The sequence below is a fragment of the Rhinolophus hipposideros genome, assembly GCF_964194185.1.
Source record: "Rhinolophus hipposideros genome assembly, chromosome: 24".
Classification (NCBI taxonomy): domain Eukaryota; kingdom Metazoa; phylum Chordata; class Mammalia; order Chiroptera; family Rhinolophidae; genus Rhinolophus; species Rhinolophus hipposideros.
Genome location: NC_138070.1, coordinates 23,945,371 through 23,967,920, shown reverse-complemented (window position 1 = coordinate 23,967,920; position 22,550 = coordinate 23,945,371). Strand labels below are relative to the sequence as shown.

General features: G+C 57.3%; 1 protein-coding gene across 1 annotated transcript; it reads right to left on the bottom strand.

Moving 5' to 3' along the window:
* Positions 1-177: 177 nt before the first annotated feature.
* Positions 178-21,233, bottom strand: PRODH (proline dehydrogenase 1). The gene is made up of 14 exons (XM_081037345.1): positions 20,897-21,233; positions 16,434-16,642; positions 11,394-11,428; positions 10,865-11,014; positions 9,678-9,742; positions 9,372-9,488; positions 8,868-8,947; positions 8,026-8,107; positions 6,631-6,723; positions 6,394-6,540; positions 5,352-5,527; positions 4,340-4,438; positions 966-1,054; positions 178-892 (listed from the first exon to the last, which is right to left on the bottom strand). Exons 1-14 carry the CDS (start codon positions 21,167-21,169, stop codon positions 705-707), a joined length of 1,803 nt encoding a protein of 600 aa, XP_080893471.1. The 5' UTR covers positions 21,170-21,233; the 3' UTR covers positions 178-704.
* Positions 21,234-22,550: the final 1,317 nt, after the last annotated feature.

The following is a 22,550-nucleotide window of genomic DNA, read 5'->3' as shown; positions in this document are numbered from 1 at the left end:
GGGGAGCACCCAGCGCCCCCCCACGGGGAGCCTGGTCTGAGCCTGGGGACCCTGCTGTCTTCAGTTGTGGGGTTGGGGGTGAGGGTCCAGCACCGTACATGGCAGGTTCTGCAGCATAGCCTAAAGGGAGGTGTGGGCCCCAGGGGCACCTGATTCCGGGGAGGCAGAGCCTAAGGTGAGATTTCCCAGGCCGTTGGAGCCATTCCCTCTGTATTGCTGACTCCACCTAAGGGCCCCACAGGAAGGGGTGTTTGGGGCATAGCGCTGAGAGCTCTTAGCTACAGAAACAGTGGTTTATTAGTCAGGCCGCCTTACTAGTCTGGCTACTGTCCACCTGTGGGGTTTGGGGGCTGTGGGTTGGACCCTGGTGGAACGCAGGCCTTTGATTCCAAGGTTGTGGGTGTGGGCAGGGCTGGAGGCAGTGCCCACTTGTTGAAGGGCAGTTCCTGACCGTCCCAGCAGCTCCGGCAGGTACCTGACTCAGTGTCCACCTGAGTGCTCCCATCCTGGGCAGGGGCAGAGGTCCCCAAGTCCCCACTTCCAGCAGGTCTCAAAGTCTTGGGTGTAAGGTGAATCCATGTAAGGCTGCGGTTGGCCATAGCTGCAGCATCGGCCTGGGGGCTGCCCGGACCCCCCAGGTCCCTGTCCCAACCTGAGGATCCTGGGAGGCCGCGTCTGGTGGTGGTGGTGGTGGCCCCGGGGTGCTAGGCCGGGTGGTAGAAAAGGCTGCCTGTGCAGAGCCTCCGCTTGAGCTCCTGCCATAGCATTTGCCGCTCCTGCTGGGCGCCCTTCATGATACTGCTGTTCTCCAGGGCTCGGCGGGACAGGTAGGGCAGTACCTCCATCACAGGGCCATAGGGCACATACTTGTACACGGGGAAGCCTGCCTGGCCTGCATGCACAGGCAGAGGTGGTGAGTCCCGACCCTGAGCCCCCACCCCATCCCCCAGGGCGACCCCGCTTACCCAGCGGAAAGCTGATCTGGTCACACATGCCCAGCAGCTGTCCAAAGTACACCTGGTGATCTGCAGGGTACAGGCCCAGCTCCTCCATCCTGTGATGGGGCAAAGCAGCGGGTGAGCTCCCTATGCTTGCTCTGAGTCCCTCTGCCACCCCAGGTCCTCATCCGCATGCTCTAGCCTCCAGGGTGAAGTATAGGTGTAAGCTCTGTCCTGCACAGACGAGGCCTCTGCCCTGCTGCTCCCACCTCGGCCCATGGCCACCAAGTTCCCTCCTTCCCTAGCCAGCCTCCCTGCCCTGATGGCCTTTCCCTCCTGCCTTCCCCGACCCATACCTGGTACCCTGACCCAGCAAAGCAGACCCACCCAGCTGCCTGCCCCACAGTATGGCCTGGGGACGCTCCTGGCCCTCCCATCGCCCCTTTCTCCATCGTTTCTGCTTCGGTGCCACGTTCCTAGTCCCCCCAACCTGGCCTTTTGTCCTCCCCTCGCTGGCTGCCACCAGCCACCGGTGGCCGTTGAGTCTTTGGAAGGCCACTGGTGCTACAAGTGTAAAACACCATGAGATTGTGAAGACTTAGAATGAAAAAAGAATGCAGAATATCTCACTATTTTTCTTAAATACCGAATACATGTTTAAATGGTAATATATTGAATATGTTGGGTTAATTGAAATGGATTATTGAAATTAACTTCATCTTTTTCTTTTAATGTGGCTGCTGGAAGATTTAGAATTAACAGATGCAGCTTGCACTTCTGCTAGCGCCGCTCAACTGTTGTGGGGAGCAACTTTGCAGCACCCTCACCTGCCCTAGTACCTCCCCTCACAGGGTCTTACATTCCCCGGGTTTGAAATACCTGCCTGTCGCTGATCCCTTTTTATCCCCTTCTTCCCACATCCGTGTATCCAGACTTGGCCCATCCGCACCAGCACTGTGGGGCCGCCCCCATCTTCCACCTCCCCCAGGGGCAGTTTCAGCTGGGTCCTCTTCACACCAACGCAGGCTACAGGCCAGGCCTGTCTTCCCTGTCACTGCTCCCGGCCCCGTCACTGTGTCAGGGTCCCACCACCTGCCCCAGGTTCCCAGAGCACCACAAGCAAGAGGGTCCCTGGGCCTCCACATGACACTCAGGGTTGGGCTTCTGTGTCGGAGCACCCAGTCTAAAGTGGCCCAATCCCCACCATGTCAACCTGGTCTCCAGGTCATGTGTCTCTGTCCCCCATTAGAACATGACCCTGTGAGAGCACGGCTGCCACCATGTTGCCAACTGACTGACGTAGTGGGGACACTCCAGTGGCCTCCTGCAAAGATGGCTGCTGACTCCTCCCCTGCCAGTGTCCACGCCCTCTGCCATATGACCAGCTTCTCCCAATGCACAAATGGAGGCCTCGCCACCTGGTATCTGGGACTTGGCCTTGTGACTGCCTTTGGCCAACAGGACAATAGCAAATGTGACGTGGGCAGAGGCTTGCCCTCTTCTGGGCTTCTGAAAGCCTGAGACTACCAAAGCCTAAGCTGGCTTGTTAGACACTGGACATAGGATGCAGTCCCTTTTGTTACCCCAGCCACAAATGAGGCCATTTTGGGCCAACCACACCCCAGCTGAGCCCAATCTACACTACTGGTCCACAGAACACTGCTGCTCAGTGAGTTTTATATTGATTTGTTACTTGGCCAAAGCTGACACAGGCTGCCTGTCTGAGGTCCCTGAGGTACGGCATCAGAGACCCACACTGCTTCCCAGGGAAGGCAAGCCCGAGCTGCTGGGGGCTCCCTGACCCCTAGAGCGGGAGCACAGAACTGCAGCCTGCAGGGGCTGGGCCTTCTCCACGATAGTGGTGTTTGTGGAGCCTGGCATGGGCCCTCAAGGCTACAAGGAAGGGGAGAGTGTTCAGCTGGCACTCAGCGCAGTTGGCTGCTGTGACCAAAATGGTGAGGACAGACGTGTTCTCAGTGGGAAGATTCAGAAATCAGGAGAAAGGGAGCCCTTCCGAGGGCAGGTTATACCTTTAGAAGTTTCATAGGTTTATCTAGTCAGTGTCTGAGTGGACTAGCCCGTGATCCCAACAAAAACGTGTGGCTAACAAAGTCAGCTGAGCTTGTAATTGAAACCTATGAAGGTGGCACCTTCCGCACGGATACAGCCTCCAATGGGTGCACCGCTGTGCAGGGGTGCAGGTTCCCGAGTGCTGGGCCAGGGGTACCAGAGGCTCTGCACGTCCATCATCTAGCAGAGGACCCTGGTGCCAGAGGGATCGAGCCTTGATCAGGTTCCATCACAGAATAATATTTTTAAGCCGAAGGGAAAGCCACGTTTTAAAATTTACAGCTCAATCGTGTTCATTTTGCAAGTCAAAGAAGCCATAACTAATCTTTGCTGAACATGAAAGGTGGCCCTCTGAATTCCAGTGACAAGGATGGAACATCCAAGGTGGGAAAATGAGGGCCTGCGAAGTCCCTATGGATGCAGGAAAGAAGGTTTGGAAGAGCCTTGCCCAGCTGGGGCTCTGCTCTATTCCCGCATGGAAACAGCCAGACACCTGCCCCTCCATCCTGGCAGGGACGCTTGGGAGGGAGCCTTGGCGCTCAAGTTCCCAACCATGATGGCTGCAACTTCTGTGCATTAGAAATTGCGGTTTTCAGTTGCAGTTTCAGACTGAAAAAGCAGCACCGTCATGAACAAAGGATAAATGGTGATGTAACTGAATGTTTAGAATGACCAGAGTCAGCTCCCCAGGCAGCACCCTCACCCTGCCTGCACCTTCACTGCTCCATCGGGAAGCCCCACTCAGCAGCAAGCCTTGTGCTTGGGGTGCCCCTGCTGTGAGACAGGGGCCCCTGCTTTACTGGAATGTTATACTGGAATGTTTAAGCATTACTTCACCTTATTCCTATATCTGACTTGTAAGGATTCTGCCAAAGTTTTGCTCCAGAGAATGGGTATTGAAAGAGAAAACATACTAAATTAACTGCATTTTGAATGCAGTTAAAAATGTTAAGAAAAATTGTTTATAAATGAGGCCATGCATGCGACCTCAAGAGGCATTCCAACTTTTCACACTGTACTTGTGCATTTCCATAAGCTATTTAAGTCACTTTCTGACATTTATTTTTTGGAGACTTTAATTAAAGTCAGGTTTAATTTTAAAATTAAATTAACTGCAAATCGCCTTTTTGCTACAGCCGTGGCGATGCCCAGCTGGACATGGTGGGGTGGGGCCTGTGGGGCAGCAAAGCCACCACTCGAGCTTGTTCCACAGCTGTTTCCCCGAAAACGCCCACCGTACCTGGCAGGTCATTCTGCACACGCTTCCAGGGAGCTCACCTTTCCTAACCGGGGAGCACCTGGACCGCTGTGGGGGAGGGGCGTGCACCTACCTACGCAGCGTGAAGCGCACTGTGTCTTCATTGTGGGAAGCCACCATCACTTTGGCTTTGGCGTTGTGCTTCAGCTCCTCCAGGACATAGTCGAGGCATCTGGGGAGAGTACCATGTGAGCGCAGGCCTAGAGAAGTCCCCCATGGGCAAGGCGCTTTATCTCTGACCCAACAACTCCATTTCCAGGAATGTGCAATAGCGGTGTGCTCACCCACAGATACAACAGATGGGACAGGGTGTGCCCTGTGTCACCCCTATAACAACAGGACGTCAAACCACCTTAACGCTCGCAGGGACGCACTTAAGTACAGGACCCCACGTTGGCCGTTAGGGTAACCAATGGTCTGCATGCTGAGCAGGGAAGATCCAAATACAGAAAAGCAAGGACAGAGAACTGAGTGCATAATACCAGCCAACCACGACACAGTCCTAGCCAGCAGTCGGACAGAATGCATGGCAGCTCCTGGAAGGAAGCAGGGCATTGCTGGGGAGGGAACAGGAGCCTGTGAGGGGAGACACTCGGGGTCTCTGAATTTGCAACACATCCGCACAACCTCAGAAAAAACATGAGGTCAGCCTTTTATGCAGTTTGGATCTTTTATCCATACTGCATAGAAGATCACCAAGATAAACAGCAAAAGATGCAGAAAAACTTGTGGTCCCTGGAAGCAAACAAGCTGAGCGCAGTGTGGGGAGGGCTGCTCCGGCACCAACAGGAGTTGCTGGGGTACTTGGGCCAGTTTAGTTTTGTTCAGTAAACATTTCTATATTAAAAAAAAAAAAACCTTAATGTTTTTGAGAAAGTAAAACAAAAGCAGAGAAAATAGTTCTGGCCTCAGGACAGAAGTCTTGCTTCTACCAGAAGCTTCTGACTCCCAGTGCTGCTCCCCCTTAGGAGAGGCGTCCATCAGGTCAACTCCCAAACCGAGGCAGTATGTTTCCCTTGCCCTGTTTTCTCACTCCTCTCCCCAGGTAGTCCTGAGGCTCTGGGACCCAGGGAGAGCTGGCGCACCTGTGGTACATGGTGTTGGTAGCCTCATACGTGGGGTTGATGGGGTCCTCATAGCCAATCTCTGCAGCACGGGCCCGTTCCTGGGCCATGTATGCGCCCCGCACCAGCTTGGCCCCAAAACACCAGCCCTCACGGCGAGCCAGCTCCACGTCCATGGTGATATTGTCATAGGCATCCTGCGTGACCAGGGTCAAAAGTCAACGACCAGGACAGCCCCCCGCTCCAGCCCATGCCTCCCAGGGCCTTCCCTGGCCCAGGGCCTCCCAGGGTGTAGTCACCATGGAGTACTGGGGAGGGGGGGAGCAGCTGGCTGAGGGAGGTGCCCTGTGCCCACTTGTGGGTTCTCAGGGGATCTAGGAGACAGGTGTGAGTGGGGAGGCCCTTTGACCTGTCCCCAAGGAATGGTGATAATGGGGAGACCTACAGCCTTTTATGTGTGGCCTGGTGAGTCCTCTGAGGGGAAAGCCAGGTACCAGCAGCCATGGGACCCCATGGTACATGCCAGTTTCCTTGGGCTGACTTGGGGAATGGGCACCTGCCTTGACACCCCACAACCTTGATGCCAACCCCACTCCATAGCCTCCAAACGCCTTGCTGGTCCCCAAGCAGCTCAGTCTAGGCTTGTGTTCAGGGATCCCACCCTGAAGCATGCTGGGCTTCCCGAGGAACATACAAAATTCTAGCCAAGTCTTTTTCTGGGAAGGATCCCAGAGCTTTCATTCGCTCCTTAGAGGAATCTGAACTAAAAGAGGTGGGAGAAAATGGTCATTCCTGAAGGCTTTGAAATCTGGGGGTTAAAGTACATTAGGTGGACCCTAAACAGGCTCCATCTTCCTCCTGTCCCTTCACCACCCTTGTCTGGGATCTGGGGCCCAGTGACAGGGCCAGCAAGCAGCAAGCGATGGGTCCTGGGGGCTTTTCCTCCCACTCAGGGAGTCACGCTTGGCCAGCCGCAGCCGCTGAGCAGAGGCCTCCCTCCTCAACACGGGGGCGCAGATGGGGGTGTGCCATCACCTGAAGGTGGGGAGGTGACGGGCCATACCCTGAGGTAGCACTGGTAGGTGTTGAAGATGAGTGGCTTCTCCATGTTGAACTTGCGCTGCATTTTTAGCGTCAGACGGTTGATGGCTGGCTGGAAGTAGGTCTGCTCAGCGTCCACCATCAGCCGCACCCCCACCTCAGTGGCTTTCTTAGAGATCAGGCGTGGGAGAGAGGGTTTGTCTGGGGCTCAGGTGAGAAAGGTGCCCCCCAACCCCCAGGCGCATCCTAGGCCCCCAACCTTAGCCAGGACATCGATCCTCTGCAGCACCCTTGTCATCTGCTGCTGCTGCTCCTCAGTGAATCCTGCCAGCAGAGGCTCCAGCTGACCTGTCTGAGGGGCAGCATGCAGTCAGGCCACAGCAGGGCCCCGCACCGTCTCTCTCTGCCTAGAGCCTACTGATACCTGCTAGCTGCACCCCAGGACCAGTGAGCCTACCTCATCAGGCCCTCTTCCACCCTGTGTATGATTGGAGACCAGCGCCCTGCCCTGAGGCTGGCTGGTGACACAGCAACAAGGCCAAATGAGGTGAGGCCAGGTGTAACCTCACCACCAGCCAGCTGGCGCGCTCCTACTCACAGCTGCCTCCGATCAGGCCTGCACCCAAAGTATCTGCTCCCACAGCCTCCCCAGTACCATCAGAGGGTCCCCCTTCTGCTCGCACGAAATGCTAAGGAAGCTACCTTTGACCCACCCAGTGACTGGGAAAGGCTCAGCCCCTAGCAGAAAAGGGCTGGAAGAACAGTGGCTGCAGGCCGACTGCACTGCTGTGCGGCACAGACTGCCACGCAGCAGGGACAGACGCAGCATCCCCAGATGGTGGCCTTCAGGGGGCAGAGCGAGGTGGAGGTGGTGGTCACCCACCCTGCAGGCCTGGGAGGCTCTGGGACCCTCTGCCTGCCCCCCTTGCCCACTAACCCTGCCCAGAGTGCTCCCAGTGGGCCTGCAGTTGGCCAAGGCTGGAGGTTTGTGGAAAGCAGTGTTTGCGGGATGTTTTCTCAAGGTGTTTCTGCTGCTGCTTCATATCCCAGCTTAAAGGGTGGTTTCAAACGTGGCCAATAATTCCCAGACACCCGCGTAAGGGCAGGAATCTCATCCCTCTCCCCCTGAACACAGGCCAGCCTAGTGACTCGCTTTCAACAAATGGAATCAGGCAGAAGTGATGCTGTGGGACTTGTAAGGCCAGGCTAGAAAAGGTGAGAGTTTGGCCTGATTTGTGAGGACACTCACGCTGGGAACCCAGCAGCCACATGGTGAAGCAGCCCTGGCCGACAGCCGGCCATGTGAGCGGGGACCCCCCACAATGACCCCAGCTCCCACACCCTCTGAGTACAACTGCAAGGGAAACCCTGAGAGAGAACAGCCTAGAACCACAAGGGGGAATAAGGAATGTTGCTCTTTCGGGCCAGTGAGGTTTGGGGTGACCCCCAATGACATGGGGAAGGCCGCCCAGATACCCAGCTCCTCGTGGGTCTCTGTCCCCCCCGTAGGACACGAGTGGGCCTATCTTCTTCCCCCTGGACCGTAGGGATCTCATGAGGCCAAGGAAGACAGTGGCCCTGGCCCAGGGCCGGCAACAGGGAACGTTTCCCTTCCTGGCCCAGCGTCCTCTGAGACGGGGCTCAGTGGCTTCACCTGCATGTTAGGGACCAGCAGGTGCTTGGAGAGCTCAGTCCTGGTGTCGATGAGGCTGCTCCAGTCCAGCAGGTCCAGGGGGCTGCGGGAGGAGGTGGGTCAGCAGAGTGGCGGCGGCAGCTCCTCCATCCAGCCGGGCGGCTTTATCTATGGGTGCTAGCATCTGCTGGGGAGCCTAGACCCCAAACCAACCCATTCCCTAAAAGAGAACTCCCCAAACCCAATCCCCACAGAACCCACCTCAGTGTTTAGTTTCAAAAGACAGATAAAATGTAAACATCCTCCGCTGTTTAAAAAATGGAAACCGAAACATGCTCATGTTTTGCATTGGGGCAGCAGCAGCTCTGAAAAGGGGGCATGTACCAAGAACACCTCGGGCTGTGTCAGGCTGGGGGAAGAACCAAATGGGGGAGACCAGGCTGGAACAAACACAGCATGTGAGAGCATGTGAGTGGACAGCACCTAGCTGCCAGTGCAGGGGCCCTGGTGACCTCAGGGCCAGCCCCCAGCACCCTAAGGAAGAGGCCTGGAGCTTTCTGGGGTCTCAGCTGCCCAGACCCTTTGCCTGTCTGCTGTGTGGGGCCCAGGGAGAGCTGGCACTCTTGCTGAGCTGCAGTCTGGGCTGACCCTGTGCCCAAGCTGCCAGACCCCATTCATGGGCTCCCAGCTCCCTGTCAACTTCCATTCTGTCCATTTCAGGGAAGCAGTTTCTTTGGCACCATCATTCCGAGGCGCATGCACTTGAGGAGTGACCAGCATTGGGGAAGCTGCTGGGCCTCGGCTGAAACCATGGCAGAACCAGGGCAGATGCTCTCGTCTTCTCATCTGGGCTCTGCTCTTACCCAGACACGCCCAGGGTCTCTGCAGTGAACCACTTCTCAATCTCCTTCCTGGATGCGATGCCCATCTTTGCCAGACTTTCCTTGAGAAGTGAGAAGGTGTCAGTCTCTTGGTAGCTCCCAGCCCCATCCACTAACACTTAGTGTCCCCCTCCTGTTGGTTTGTGATCTATTTTGATTTGATTACCCTGTTAGTGAAAACAAGATGCGGTTCAGGCTTGTGCTTCTGCTCCATAGATGGCTCTTTCCCTCGTGCCCCATCCCATCCCTGCAGCTCTGCAGTGCTCTACCTCTGGGGCCAGCCCTTCCACCCTCCCACTGAGGGGTCCTTAGCCTCTGCTTAGATTCCTTCCAAGCTGAACCCTAGTAGCTTCAGGGTGGGCTGTAGGCCCTGGAGCAGCTCTGGGAACCCAACTCACACACGGCCCGGCCAGCTCTTCCTGGACAGGGCACCTACTCAGCCTCACAGTGCCTGCCCATTCATACCACCAGGGAAGGGCTGCCCACCTGCAGTGCCGCCACCTCCAGCTTTGTGTCCATGGCAGCTAGCCCGGCCTTCCCTTGCTCTGCAGCCATTTGGTGAAAGAACCGTCTCCACTTGGTCAGCACATCTGAGAACTGCAGCTGCAAATGCAGGCCTGAGCACCAGCTCCCTGCCCCCAAGAACCCCGCATGGCCCCTGGACCCCCTCTCTGCCCCACCTGTGCACCTGGCTCCCAGCTGCAAGATATGGGCACATGAGCTTTCATTTAATGCTCACAGCAACCCCCAGTTCTTGCAAATGCTCTGCACATGGACGGTTCCAGCACTTACCAGAAACTGGGGTCTCCCCAGCGCAGTGAGCTTAATGGCCGAGAAGCCGTCATCACTGGCTCCGCCTGTGGGAAGCCACAGGAAGGGCCCTCAGTGCTCCAGAGGGTGAGGAGAACCAGGAGCCTGTGCTCACCCATAACTGCAGTGCACACAGCTGCTCAGACGCCCCACCCTGCAGGTGGGAAGGTGACTCAGCAGTTTGCCACGTGGGTCAGGAAGGCGGTGGGAAGGCTTCCTGCCTATTCCTACACTGCTCTGATGATTACCCCACTGCCTGCCTCAGTTTCCTCTCTCGTGCCATCAGCACCTCAGGCTGCACGTGGGGAGGTGGGGTTCACAGAACACAGAAATCCAGAGCAGAAACACAGGCTGGAGTGCGGAAGGCACTCAACCACACTTGTATCTCCCTTCCAACTTCTGGAGTTTGTCACAGCTTCTGTGGGGCCTTCCTCCCTATTTGCCTCCCAGGCAGAGGGCAGGGAGGCACGGAGACACTGGACACTAGATGGCCAAGTACTGGCCTGATGGGCCAGGGTCTCCCCAACACTGTTCTGAGACGACTGTTTCTGACCATCGCTCACTCCCATTCCTTAAAGTGTTCAGGAGGTGCGGGATCCACTTTCCCATCATGGGAGAGCTGCTGAGGACTCACAGTGGGGCAGTGTTGTGACCTGGTGGGTTTCTAAAGGACACAGAGACCTCAGTGACCTCCCAACTTAACTGGCCTCTCTCAGCAGGGGCTACTGCCCCAAGGTTATGTGGGGAGGACTTCTCTACAGAGAACGTAGCACCAGTTCCCTGAACAGTACAGCCCTTGGCAAACCCACGTGCCATGGGTGACCATAGTTTTGCCCCTGCCAGGATTGGGAGCTGCTAGCCCACTAAAAGTCTTCCCAAAGGTCCAAGTCTGGGCACCTGGTACCCAAGAAAGGGGCAAGAGGCACCTTCCTGGAGGCAGCCAGGTTCTTCACAGCTAGACACAGGCATGACCCCATGTGACTTGAGCCTAGCTGCTGGCTCCCCCGTGTCACCCCAGGTCATCCTCACGAGTCAGGACTGCCCAGAGAAGAAGCCCCGAGCGAGTGCTCCAGCCCCTGCCTCCCACTGTCCCACCAGGTCTCCACATGCCAGCGGTCAGCCAGGACTGGGCCTGGCAGGTAGATGGCCAACAAAGAGAGGGGCCCCACCTGAAGCCTCAATACAACGCAGGAACGTCTCCATGTGGCTGTCGCACTTGGCTTCGCTGGCGTAGAAGTAGGTGCGGGCACTGATGACACCATCCCTGCGGTCTCCCAAGGCCTGGTGAACCTGGTACTGCTTCTCCCTCTTACTGGTACCTGCAAATAGCCTTAGTACTTACCCGGCTCTGCACTGTGATTTGGTTCCAACCTCAGTCCCAGCACACAGGGAGCTGCTCCAGGAAGCCCCACAGCACAATGTTCAAAGCCCTCTGCCCCTGCACGCCCTGCTCCTTCTCCCTGGCTGAGCCCTGGGCAGATCTGAGCCATGAGGCAGAGCCCAGACTGACCGAGGGCCGTGAGGATATATCAGCACACTCGGAGCAATGGCCTGGGTGCCCATGGACACAGGGCAGAATTCGGCACCGCCCCTTGTCTCCTGGGCTTGCCTACACCCCTAGCTCAGGTCCCAGGCCACAGTGTGGGGTGAGGGGGTGGGGGGAGAGCACTGATTAGTGAATGGCCTCCTCTTACTCACCACTGCCCTTCCTCTCTGCCTCTGAGGTACAGGACCTGCAGGAAGAAGAGGGTGAGGGTGAGGGTCATGCCACCTCAGGCATAAATGACAAGTACATTCCTATCAGGGAGGCAGAGGTGAGAGGAGCTAGAGGCGAAGGAAGGCTGTGTGAGGAGGGCTGTGTTAGCCCTGGCAGATAAGCGTGTGGCCTCCAGGATTGCCTCCTCTGAGCTGGGAGGGTCAGCGGCCTCCATACAAACCTGGCGTACAAGCCCTGCCCCCTGGAGAAGCCTCGAGTTCCCCATGGGTAGAAACCCTCCCTGGTGTGGGTGAGGAGTGAGTAAAACTACCCAACAGGCAGAGCGCTCTCTGAACAGCCCAGAGCACCGAGTAACTCACTGAAGCTGGCTACACTCTAAGGAAAAGACTGGATTGTGGGGCCAGTCAGGGCTGATGAGGAACAGAGACAGTGTCGCACCAGCTTACAAAATCCCCCAAATCGAGGAGTGAGGCCCCCCTGCTTTACCGTCTGCCCCCCAGATCCAGGCACCTCCAGCCACCAGGGGCCCAAAGCCTGCCTCCTGCCACTACCCTGAATAACACACCCAGGCCTCCTGAGGACAGGACAGTGAAGCCAGCCCTCGTTCCTGGCTGCCCCAGCCCCACCCAGCACTGAGGCTCAGCCTGGCCCCACTGGCCTCTCTGCAGTCCCTCAGCCGTGCCCTCACTGGTCTTGCCAGGCTTGCCCCCACCCCCGCTGGCACCCATGCCAGCACCACAGCAGACACCATCTTCCTCCTCACAGTGGCCATGGAGTCTGGGACAGCAAGAGGCATGGCTGAGTCTTCAGATGAGGACAGTGTTCACCATCACGGCCCACCGGGCCCAGGGGTGGCACCCCAGCAGTTCTATCTATCATCACCTGACTTTGTATTTCGTTTCTTAAATCCGTTACCACAGAGAGGCCTCACCTGCAGCCCAGTAGGTAGTCATCACATGACCTCCAAAATGCTAGGAGGGTGGGGGGCCTTCCAGCTCTGCCCACACCCCACAGGGAAAGAGCTCTGACTTTTTTCCCCCAGGGGCACTCGGGGCCAAGGTAAAGCCAGAGAAGCCTCTGAGAGGTACCTGCACCTGCAGTGGCCTGATTCCGTTTGATACACTAAAGCTGACTTTCCTGGCTAGTGGAGATGCCTGTGAATAGCACACCCTGGGCTTGTTGAACAAGAGTAACAGCATCAAGTGGACATCATGACACCAAAAGGTGAAACCTCCTCAGCCAGTGTCCTTCACGGTAGGATCTCCAAGGAAGCCATGGTCATGTGCGTCCGAGGCTGTGGCAGCTTTTCCCTCACTGCTCCCAGAGCAACTCCTAGGCCACCCAGCCACCCTCCAGGGAGCCCTTCCTCCTGGCCTGGCTTCTGTGCAACCCCAGGGCCTGAATCTGAGTCTTGGAGCCAGAATGACTAGCTCAGGACCTGGGAAGCCTGGCAGTCAGGCCAATTCGCAGGGAGCTCCCCACATAGTGGTACAGCCCACGAGGCCATAGCCTGGGGACAGGAATGGGAGCTAGACAGACAGCCACTGCTCTGGCCACCTCATGCCAACCAGGTGCGAGTTCTTGATGTCACAGAAGAGAAGAGGATGAGGGACGTGACAATGTTGGCCCCACACACAACATCCCTGCTGGGGACAAGGAGCTCCCCACCCTGAGGCCCCCGGGCAAGGGCACCTACGAGACTAGGCCCACGCCCTCCAAACTGTGGTCCAGGTCCAACCAGGCAAAGCCATCCACTAAGGGGGAGGCGCTAAGGCAGGGGCCTGGTCAACAAGGACGGTGACCGGCGGGACTCGGGCCTGCTCTGTAACCACAGTGCTTGGCTCAGATAAGGTGAGCATTAACCACCCAGTTATTTGCCTTCTAGGCAGAAGGCCTTCCATCAGACAGAAACCTATCTATCTGAAAGGTTCCCAGGGGCCTGAGGCCATGGCTGGCACAGCCAGGCGGCATTCCCTTTCTTGCTCCCAGCATCTCAGGGGCAAGAAAGCAGCCAGAGGCCATAACTATTCCCATCCATGAACCCCCTGAGCACAGACCTGAGGGGAAGCAAGTTACAAATGGGCTGAGCAGAAGAACCAGGTAGGCCTCACAGCCGAGAGGTCAGGTGGGTGCGTCACAAGGAAATGAAGAGGGCGGTCCCCAGGCGCCACGGAGTTCACATCACCACAGGGGAAAGAAGGAGAGCACCTGTTGTACACACGTGTACACACACACATGCACACACGTGCAGGGCCCAGGACACGGAGGAGAAAACGGAGTGCACCTGGGGGCAAGGGGCAGAGAAGAAGACTACTAGTTCCCTGGGGGTTTGCAGAGGTTTCAGGAAGACCCCAACCACCCCTTTGGCCGCTTCTAAGCTCAGCTCTTGGCAGATGTATCTCCTGATTTGTTGGCTAGATGCCTTTTGGAGAAGAACAGACAGTGAGGGGAGACCATGCCAGCCACCCCCACTCCAGCTCTCCACTGGTGAAACACAGGCCAGGCGGCAAGGGGAGGGAGAGGAAGTGCAGCCAAGTCTGCACTGGGGACAGGAATGGGAGCTAGGCAGAGAGCCACTGCTCTGGCCACCTCATGCCAACCAGGAGCAAGTGCTTCGTGTAACAGAAGAGAAGAGGGTGAGGGATGTGACAATGTCGGCCGTCCCTGCCTACAAGCCTGCCTCCCCAGCTGCTCCAGGCCCTGGCTCCAGGCAGCACCTGAGACTCTGTGCACATTAGTCCCAGGGGAGCTGCCACCATTCCGGGGACCAAGGCCCAGGCAGCGTGCAGCCAGCCCTGGGTCTGCACAAACAGGACAACACACCTACTGTCTACCGTCCCCAGGCGTCCTTATCACAGCCTATCATCGGGATGGTGCCCTAGCCCCTTCCCCATCCCCACTGCACCCAGCCTAAGGGAACGCTGTGGGGCTCCTCTCCTGGAGTCGAGGCCCTGGCCTCCGCCTCCTAACAAGTGTGACAGAAACACCATCCCACCCGCTCCCTAGGGCCCCTCCTGCGCGGAGGAAAGGAGAAGAGAACCTTAGTGTGCTCCCGGCCTCCCACCCCCTGCTTCTTCCCTGAAAACCCTCCCCTCATCATGCCTTCGGGTGGCCTGCTGGGTGGGCCCCCTGGGCATTCAGATGCCTCCTCCTTTCTGTGTCTCGTACAGTTATGCCCAAGGCAAGCCTGGCACCCCCCGCCTGCAGCCTTAATTTGGGGCAGTAGCCTCCCCATCACTCCCCAGAGCAGGGTCCATGAGCCGTGGCAGGATTAGAAAAGACATCTCTCTGGGCCCCACCAGGACCCAGAAGCAGTTCCCTACATGGAGCTGTGTGGTTAGAGCCACTACTGGCCAGGAATGCCCTGTGAGCCAGGCAGGCAACTTGATAGTGTCCACTATCCACCAGAGCCTGCGAGCCCGGTTGTGCACCTCAGCCCAGGCCCCTCCGAAGGCACAGGGCCACCAGCAGCAGAGCTGGGCATGAGTCCTTGACACCTGTCACTGTTATCAGATGGCGGTCACCCTATTAGGAGGGGAGGGACTGCCGCTCACGTCCCAGAGCCCACCAAGCAGTGCTCCTGCAGGACGACAGGTACCAACAACAGGGCAGCCAGAGCAGTCCAGGGGAGGGAGCAGGTTGCATGGCCCTATGGCCGGGCAAGGCAAGCCCACGTCCCCTTGTTCCCAGGAGGAAGCCAGGCAGATTACCCTGGGAAAGAAGTCTCTTCATACCAGAGAGAGCAAATCCCATTGTGAAAACACCCAGCCCTCACCCTGACACAGCGGGACACAGCCCATTAGTTAGTCAACAGGCAGCCACCGATCCATTGGGAAGGAGGGAGTGCTCAGCTGGACAACCCCGCCTTCAAGGCAGCCAATCACTAGGCAGGGGCTGGGCTCCCCCGGCCAATTGGCCGCCGAGGCTCGGACATTCTGTTCCCAGTGCAGGAGCCTCATGTGATGCCTTTCTCTCCTCTTCCCTCCCCTTTCCTCCCCTCCCCTCTCCTCACCAGAGCAAACACCACATTTCATGGGAAGGTTATTCAGCAAGGCTGTCCAAGCCTCACGTGGATTGGGCACAACTGCTGTTAGGACGTGGGGCCCCAGATGCAAGCAAGGGACCAGCCTGGAGGGGCATAGGCAACAGCACAGGAACTGGGTATTTTGCAAAGAAAGGGCTGGTCTTGTCTGGACTTCCCATAAGGCCACTACTCCAGGAAGCAGAGGGTGACCTCGCCTGTAGTTCTGACCCAGCAGGGTGAGTCAGGGAAGGACCCATCTGTCCCCACACTCACTGCCCAGAGAACAAGCCCTGCAGCAAATCAATGACCTCAGGCCAGCCTGCCACACTGCTCCTGGCTACACATTGCCTTCTCCAAGGACCCCTAGGCAGGCTCCACACACACCAGGCAGAGCCCACCTGCCAATCAGAAAACCATCTCAGGCCAGGCAAGGGTGGGCCGGTGGAACCCTCCCAACAGGTCAGAAATCCTGCCAGAAAAGATGTTTCAGCGGAGCAGGAAACCTCCTATACCCGAGCAGGCACACCTTTTGTAACCGGCTGGGTAGAAGCCCGATTTTCAGTTTTGCGGGCCATTTGGTGTTTGCCACAGCTACTCAATTCTGCCCCTGTAGGGCAAAAGTGATTTGAATTTCATATAATTTTCCCACGTCAAAAAATATTAATTCTTGCTTTGATTTGTTTTAACCATTTAAAAATGATTCCTGACTTGCAGATCGTACAAAACCAGACGGTGGGTGGGATCGGCTGTGGGCCAAGGCGTGCTGACCCCTATCCTTGCTGCTCCTCTGGCCTCACGCACACCAGGCCTGAAAGCCCAGAGCTATCATCCTCAGGGGGCAAAAATGCAAGAACCCCAAGCTGAACCCAGAAGGCTGCAGGTAATCAGGCTGACCAATCTCGCCTCGCCTGGGCCTCCTCTCCGCCCAGGCCACAACCCAGCCCCTGGCCGCCCTGGGGCGCTTTGAGGATACCACCAGATGCCCCGCAAGCCTTACTCCATCTCCTGGCGCTCTGCCTCCTCGGGGCTCAGGTCCTCCTCCACCCCATAGTCCAGGATGGAGCCCACACCAAAGGCCCTGTTGTGCCGAATCAGGGGCCGGATGGACTCCTGGTCCTCGCCAGCCACAAACTGCCCGTAGAAGGTCATCTTCATTAGCTTGTCAAACAGCCTTTGTCCCAGAAGTCTCCTGGAGAGATGGAGCAGCTGAAAGGCAAAGGGAAGGAGCTGTCCTGGACCTCCAGCCTCCCATGTCCCCAGCACTCCAACCACAAAGCCTTGACAGCTTTCCCCAGGGCCACACTCAGCTCACACCCTCGATTTCACAGTGGAGACCACCCGAAGCAGCTTGCTAGTCTGCTTGCAGAAACTGTCAATCACTCAGTCCTCATGCAGGGCAGGTGCGAGTGCTGCCCCTGTGGCCACCCTTCCTCCCTGCCCTCATGCTGACAGTTGACCCCAGTGGCACTCAGCTGGCTGTCTGACCACCACTTGGTGGATAAAGAAGTGAATGGCAGGTCTCTCTGGGAAGGGCAGTGGGCATGTTCATAATATTCTCTGTAACCACATCTCAGAAGGTTACACTGGGAAAGAGGAGGATTTGGTGCAATTTTCTAGAAGACAAGTGCCCAGATTTTTCAAAGTTTTGTTCACTGTTTATTCCAAGTTCCTAATACAGTGCTTGGCAAGGGGCCGGCCCTCCAATGGTTGCTGAACAAATGAACATGGGCAAAATTCAGAATGAGTCTGAGTTCAGCTGGAGTGAAGTGTAGGTTGGCAATAAGCCAGGTGACCATCTACAAAGTTCTGTGAGATGAGAGCCCACCCTGGGACCAGTGGGGACTCAGCACAGTCATCCAGGGTCGCAGCTGACCAGTAGCTCAGATGGACATGCCCCTGAGGAAGACAGCTACCCATAAACCACTCAGCTTTCTCCTCCAATCACATCCCAAATTTCTGCCATTGTTCATTCAAATGTCCTGAGCAGCTGCTTCATTCCCAGCATTAGAATTAGGCTGAACAAAACAGAGTTCACATCCTACTGGAGGAGAGACCCCGAAGGAGGGAGGAGCAAGGTAATTCCAGGACGTAGTTCAGAATGGGGGGGGGCAGAGATGTTTGCTAACTTAGAGCCAGAGCAGGGGACTTGCCAAGGTGACGGGGTGACACGGAGCTGCCACAATGGGGGCAGCCAGGACAGAAGGGATGAGGACAACTGGAGGTCTCTGGCCCACTTATCTGGGAATTCCTGTGTCTCCTCCTCCGCCCCCAGCTCCAAGACAGGGAAAGCCTGAGATTTCTCAAGCCCAATGGAAGCCCAATGGAAAATAGAACCTCATTTTTTGTGGAAGGCATCCCTGGGATCAGGGTTTTAAGAAACAATCTCTAGTCTAAGCAAAAGCATGAGCAAGTCAAACGCCTTCATCCCCAAACCAGTCTCAAGCAGCCCACATTGGCCCAAAGGCAGACAAGCCCGAATTGCAGGATCGCGTTCAGTGGAGACGCGAGGCCACACCTGTGGGTACCATCAGGTGGCCCAAGGACGAGGGTTTATAAGCCATCATCTCTATCTCACTGCAGCCTCTGTGTCTGATTTTATTGCAGCTCATTGTTTTCATAAAGAGGATTAGAAATGGAACATGAAAGTGCCAATATGGGAGGACAGGGCTGACCTCCCCTGCACCCTTCCTGGTCAGCCTCACACAGAGCCAGGGCCAAAGCAGCCTCGCAGGAGGGAAAGCCAGGTCCTGAACATATCAAAGATCGCCCCAGTGGCTGGTGGAGCAGAATCATCATCATTTGGCTCTGGAAAAGAACCCTCGACCACGAACACATCCGCTCTGAGGACTGGCAGAAACATGCCATGGGAGGAAGTGTCTCCTCTCAGGTTGGCAACTTTCCGGTCCAGGGCCACAGGGTACATAAGTTGGGCTGTGTGGTGCACACAGCCTGTCGTAACTGTTCAGCTCTGCTGGCGTAGTGCAAAGGCAGCCACAGCTACCACTAATGGAAGGAGCAGGAGCAAGACTGGTGTTTTATTGTCACAGACAGGAAGGCCGGGATTGGGAGCCCTGGACTGGTGGTGACCTCCCACACCGCCTGCACTGCACTTTGAGCTCTGCAGGAGGGCCTCAGAGGGCAGGAGGGGCTCAGAGGGCACCGCCACCCAGGTCTCCTGAGCTAGTCACATGCCCTCTCACCATGGTGAAGGGGAGGCCAGCCTGTCACAGGGCTGTGGAAGCACATGGGGCAGGGCTGGCAGTTTTAAAGCCAACTCCAGAACAAAGTGGCCACTTTGAAACCATCTGGACAACACTACCTGAGATGAGGGCAGCCCCACCTCTGCTCCAGGTGGGGGCATCCTTCGTGGATTTAGATACTTGCACTAGAAACACATACACTCGTTTTCACTATAAAACATAGATGTGTACAGCGCAAGGACAGGTAAAGCCAGCTCTCTATCCTCCCTGCCTCATACAGGGCCACTGTCACCATCTGTAGTGGCCCCTTCCATCATCCTCTTCTGCACTGGCTCACACCCAAGCACAGAAGCCTTTGTCGTGCAACACCTGGATTTTTTAAACTCTTCTCAGTTCAGCCCCCACTAGGTCCCAAGCCGAGGCAGTAGCTCAAACCTGGCTGCTGCAGGCTGACACTCTCCCTCGAAGCCGGTTTGATGACCCCTAACGCCCCAGCAGGAACTGCATAGACCAGTGCTCAGCAGGAGACATTTTGACCGCATGCCATTGGACAGGGAAGGACAGGCCCACAAGTTTGCAGTCTGTCCAGCCTCTGCCCCATTTCCTCCAGCACCAGGCACTGAGGCCACCATCACCAGGGACACCACCAGTTCTGACAAAGGTAGAACAGGTTCCATGGGAAGCATGCAGAGCACCACCCACTGCTAGTGGGTACCTTGAATGCATCTCCAGGACACAGGTGGGATGCAAGGGGATCTGGGAAGAATCGCCTGCCTCCTCTAGGCACACACAGCTCGGTCCCTGTACTCCGGCACTTGCCCCTAGCACGCATCCCAGGGACAGGAGAGCTGACACATCCCTCCCAAGGCACCCCAGAGCCTTTGGGAGAAGCTCTGCTGGCTTCTCCACTGGTTTTGAACCCAGTGAAGAAAGCTCAATATTATGCCAGAAAAAACTGGCCTACCTGGCTCCAAGCCCTCCCTCTCCCTCCCTGTCATCCACATGGGGGACATGGCTTCTGCACCACTCATCCTGGTTCAACCTGGCAGTTCCCGCGATGCCCAGGCTGTGGGAGCCAGGTCCCAGTCCTTGCCCTCCACACAGACCCCATGGACAGCCACTTCCGGACTCCCTAAGCCATTCCCGCCCCCCAGCTGCCTCCTCCCTCCTGACCATTGCACCACCAGTGCTTGCCACTCCTTTTTGGCTGCTCCTCAGATGTTGGTGCTCCCCAAAGCGTCCTCATCACCTCCTACCCCCCACCAGATTCCTTTTTGACCTCACGTGTCCCTTCTCACCCTCCTCCCCAGTTCTGGCCTGGGCTCTTTACAGTCGCAGCTTTACTTCAGGACATCCCCAGCTGCCACAAACATGGGATGGCTTCCCAAAGGCCTTTACTTCTCCAGTTTGGCCCCTACTTCCTCCAAATCACTCCTCCTCCCATTAACTTCCAGAGGGATCCAGGCCAACACCTCTGCTGGCCTCCCAGTCCCTTCAGAGTCACTCATCTCTCACCTGCTGTGGCTTGACATTCACCCAAGCCTGAAGTGGGGCTCAATGCTCCTCCTGGGCCAGCCTCCCCCAGGAGTTAAGGGAGGCAGCACAATGCACTAAGTCCAGTCCCATCTGAGAAATCAATGCCACCTGCATTGATGGAGAGCCTTCCAGACCCTCGGCACCAACAACTACAGCCTTGCAAACTGTCCCCAGGATCACCTTGAAACAACCGCATCTTTTGTGATACCCCAGAGTGACAGTGGCAAAGACGGCGTTCTGCTTCTTCCGTCCCCAAAGCCCTCACACTTTTCAAAGTTATCATGCTAAAGTTTTACAAGTTGAATGTTTGAGCAGCTTCCCATTTTTCTCCCAATGCTGTTCATAGTGGCCGTGTCTGGGAAGCCCCTGGGTCGTTAAGAACGCCGGGGTCCTAGGCTATGGACCCTTAAAATTAGCAGACTTTGCTTTGGGCAGCATGGTAGTCATTCAATTTTCAATTTCAGGTGAAAATTTTGTGTCACTGTAAGCGGTATATAGCTTAAAAATTAAATTGTTTTTTGTTTTCAGTTTGTAGTGCTGAGATGTTACAAAATTCAAAGGCCCCACAAGGAATGCAGGAAACACTCCCTTCCTGACTTCCCCAGTACAGGCCATGCTCAAGAGGCCACATCTTTACACTCTGAAACTTCGTAACGGATCCCGGGACAGGCAGCGGACCCCGCGGGCCCTGCGCACCCGTTCCCCCACCAGTCCACCCTCGCACCTGCTCGTGGCGCGCTAGCAGCGCAGGCGAGGCGCAGAGGCGCAGCACCAGCAAGCTGCGCGCCAGTTCCCAGCTGCGCCGGCTGCGGAACGCCTCCTGCGCGTTGCCGAAGTCCACGGCCGGCACCGGCGGCCGCGCGGCCTCGGCCGCCCGGCATCCCAGCACGGCCCCCGGGCCCGCGGCGGACTGCTCGCGGGTCGCCGGCGCCGTTGACAGCGGGGCGAGGCGGGGAGTGCAGGAGCGAACCACCGACAAGATGCGACTCAGAGCCATGGCGGGACGTCCCGCGCGCCAGGGCTGCTTAAGTACGAGCCACCGTCCCGCCCCACGGGCCCCGCCCCACGGGCCCCGCCCCGTGCCCAGCCGCGCCCGCTTCTCCGGAGGCCCCGCCCCGCCCAGGACCTGCTCCCTCTGCTAGGGCGGCCCCGCCCCGCGCCCTGAGCCACGCCCCCCCGTCGGGGAGCTCGGCTCCGCTCCGCTCCACCCCACCGGCCAGCAGCCGCGCCTGTTCCCTGAAGGCCCCGCCTCCAGCGCATTCCTGAACTGTGTGAGTCCTAAGGAAGGCCCCGCCCACCGAGCGGCCCCACTTATGCCTGAAACCCCCCTCCTAGCCGGTGGCCTCACCCCCAAACGGGACCCAGCCTCCTTGGCTGCCGACACCCACCTCAGCCTTGCCCACTTGACACCCAGAGCCTCCCCAGACTGGGCCCGCAACTAAATGTTTGATTCCCTCCCCCCCCCCCCCCCCCCCCCGGGTTTTTCAGGTTGCCCAGCTGGCCAGGTGGGTCCGGAGCCCGTCCGTCAGCTCCATTTCACACTTGCACACCTGGACTCCTCCCTGGTCTTTGAGCCACATGGATTCACAGCTGAGGCCGGGCCTGCGGAGAATCCGGGAAGGTCGGAAGGTGGTCCCGCTTCTCCTGTGGTGTAAAGGGGCGTTTGGGAAGCCATCCATCCTCTCCCCCAGGCCTAAGGGATGATCGTGGGAAGGAGGCCCCTTAGGAATTTGCCCAGCTTCATTCCTCTGCTGTCTTCCCATTCCCACCACCCACCCAACAGCTCACCTTGGAATCCATGCAGCCCTCCTGGTTTCAGCCCCCTCCCCATCCTCCCATAGTGCCCTTAGTGCCACCCTTGGGGCTGACAGCAAAGCCACCTGTTTGCCACCTCCCTCAGGCCTCCCTTCACTCCTATCTTCTGCCTTCCCATCTTCTGCCCCCCAGCCTTGGATGACCTTCCTTACAACATTGCAAGCGGTGTTACAGGAGATATCACCTTCTGGGAGGGACCGGCCCTGACTGCCCACTATAGCACCCTCCTCCCCATGGGCCCCTGCTGCATATCCTGAGGACATTCCTGCACCCCCACAGGTGCTAGGTCTGACTGTGGGTGGCAGCCTCCCTCCCGCCTCGCTCACCTTGCCCACCTGGTTTGCTATGGGATCCACACGTCTTGGTGCATTGGATGCTCTGGCCTCTTAGGCACTGTTTAGGGCCAAATAATTTTCTGTGGGGGGCACTTCTTGCACGGCACATGTTTACCAGCATACCTGGCCTCTACCCACCAGATGCCAGTAGCAACCCTCCTCTACACCTTGCTAATGTTCCCTGGGGGACACCATCACCATCCCACTATATGGAAGGAACTTTCCTGA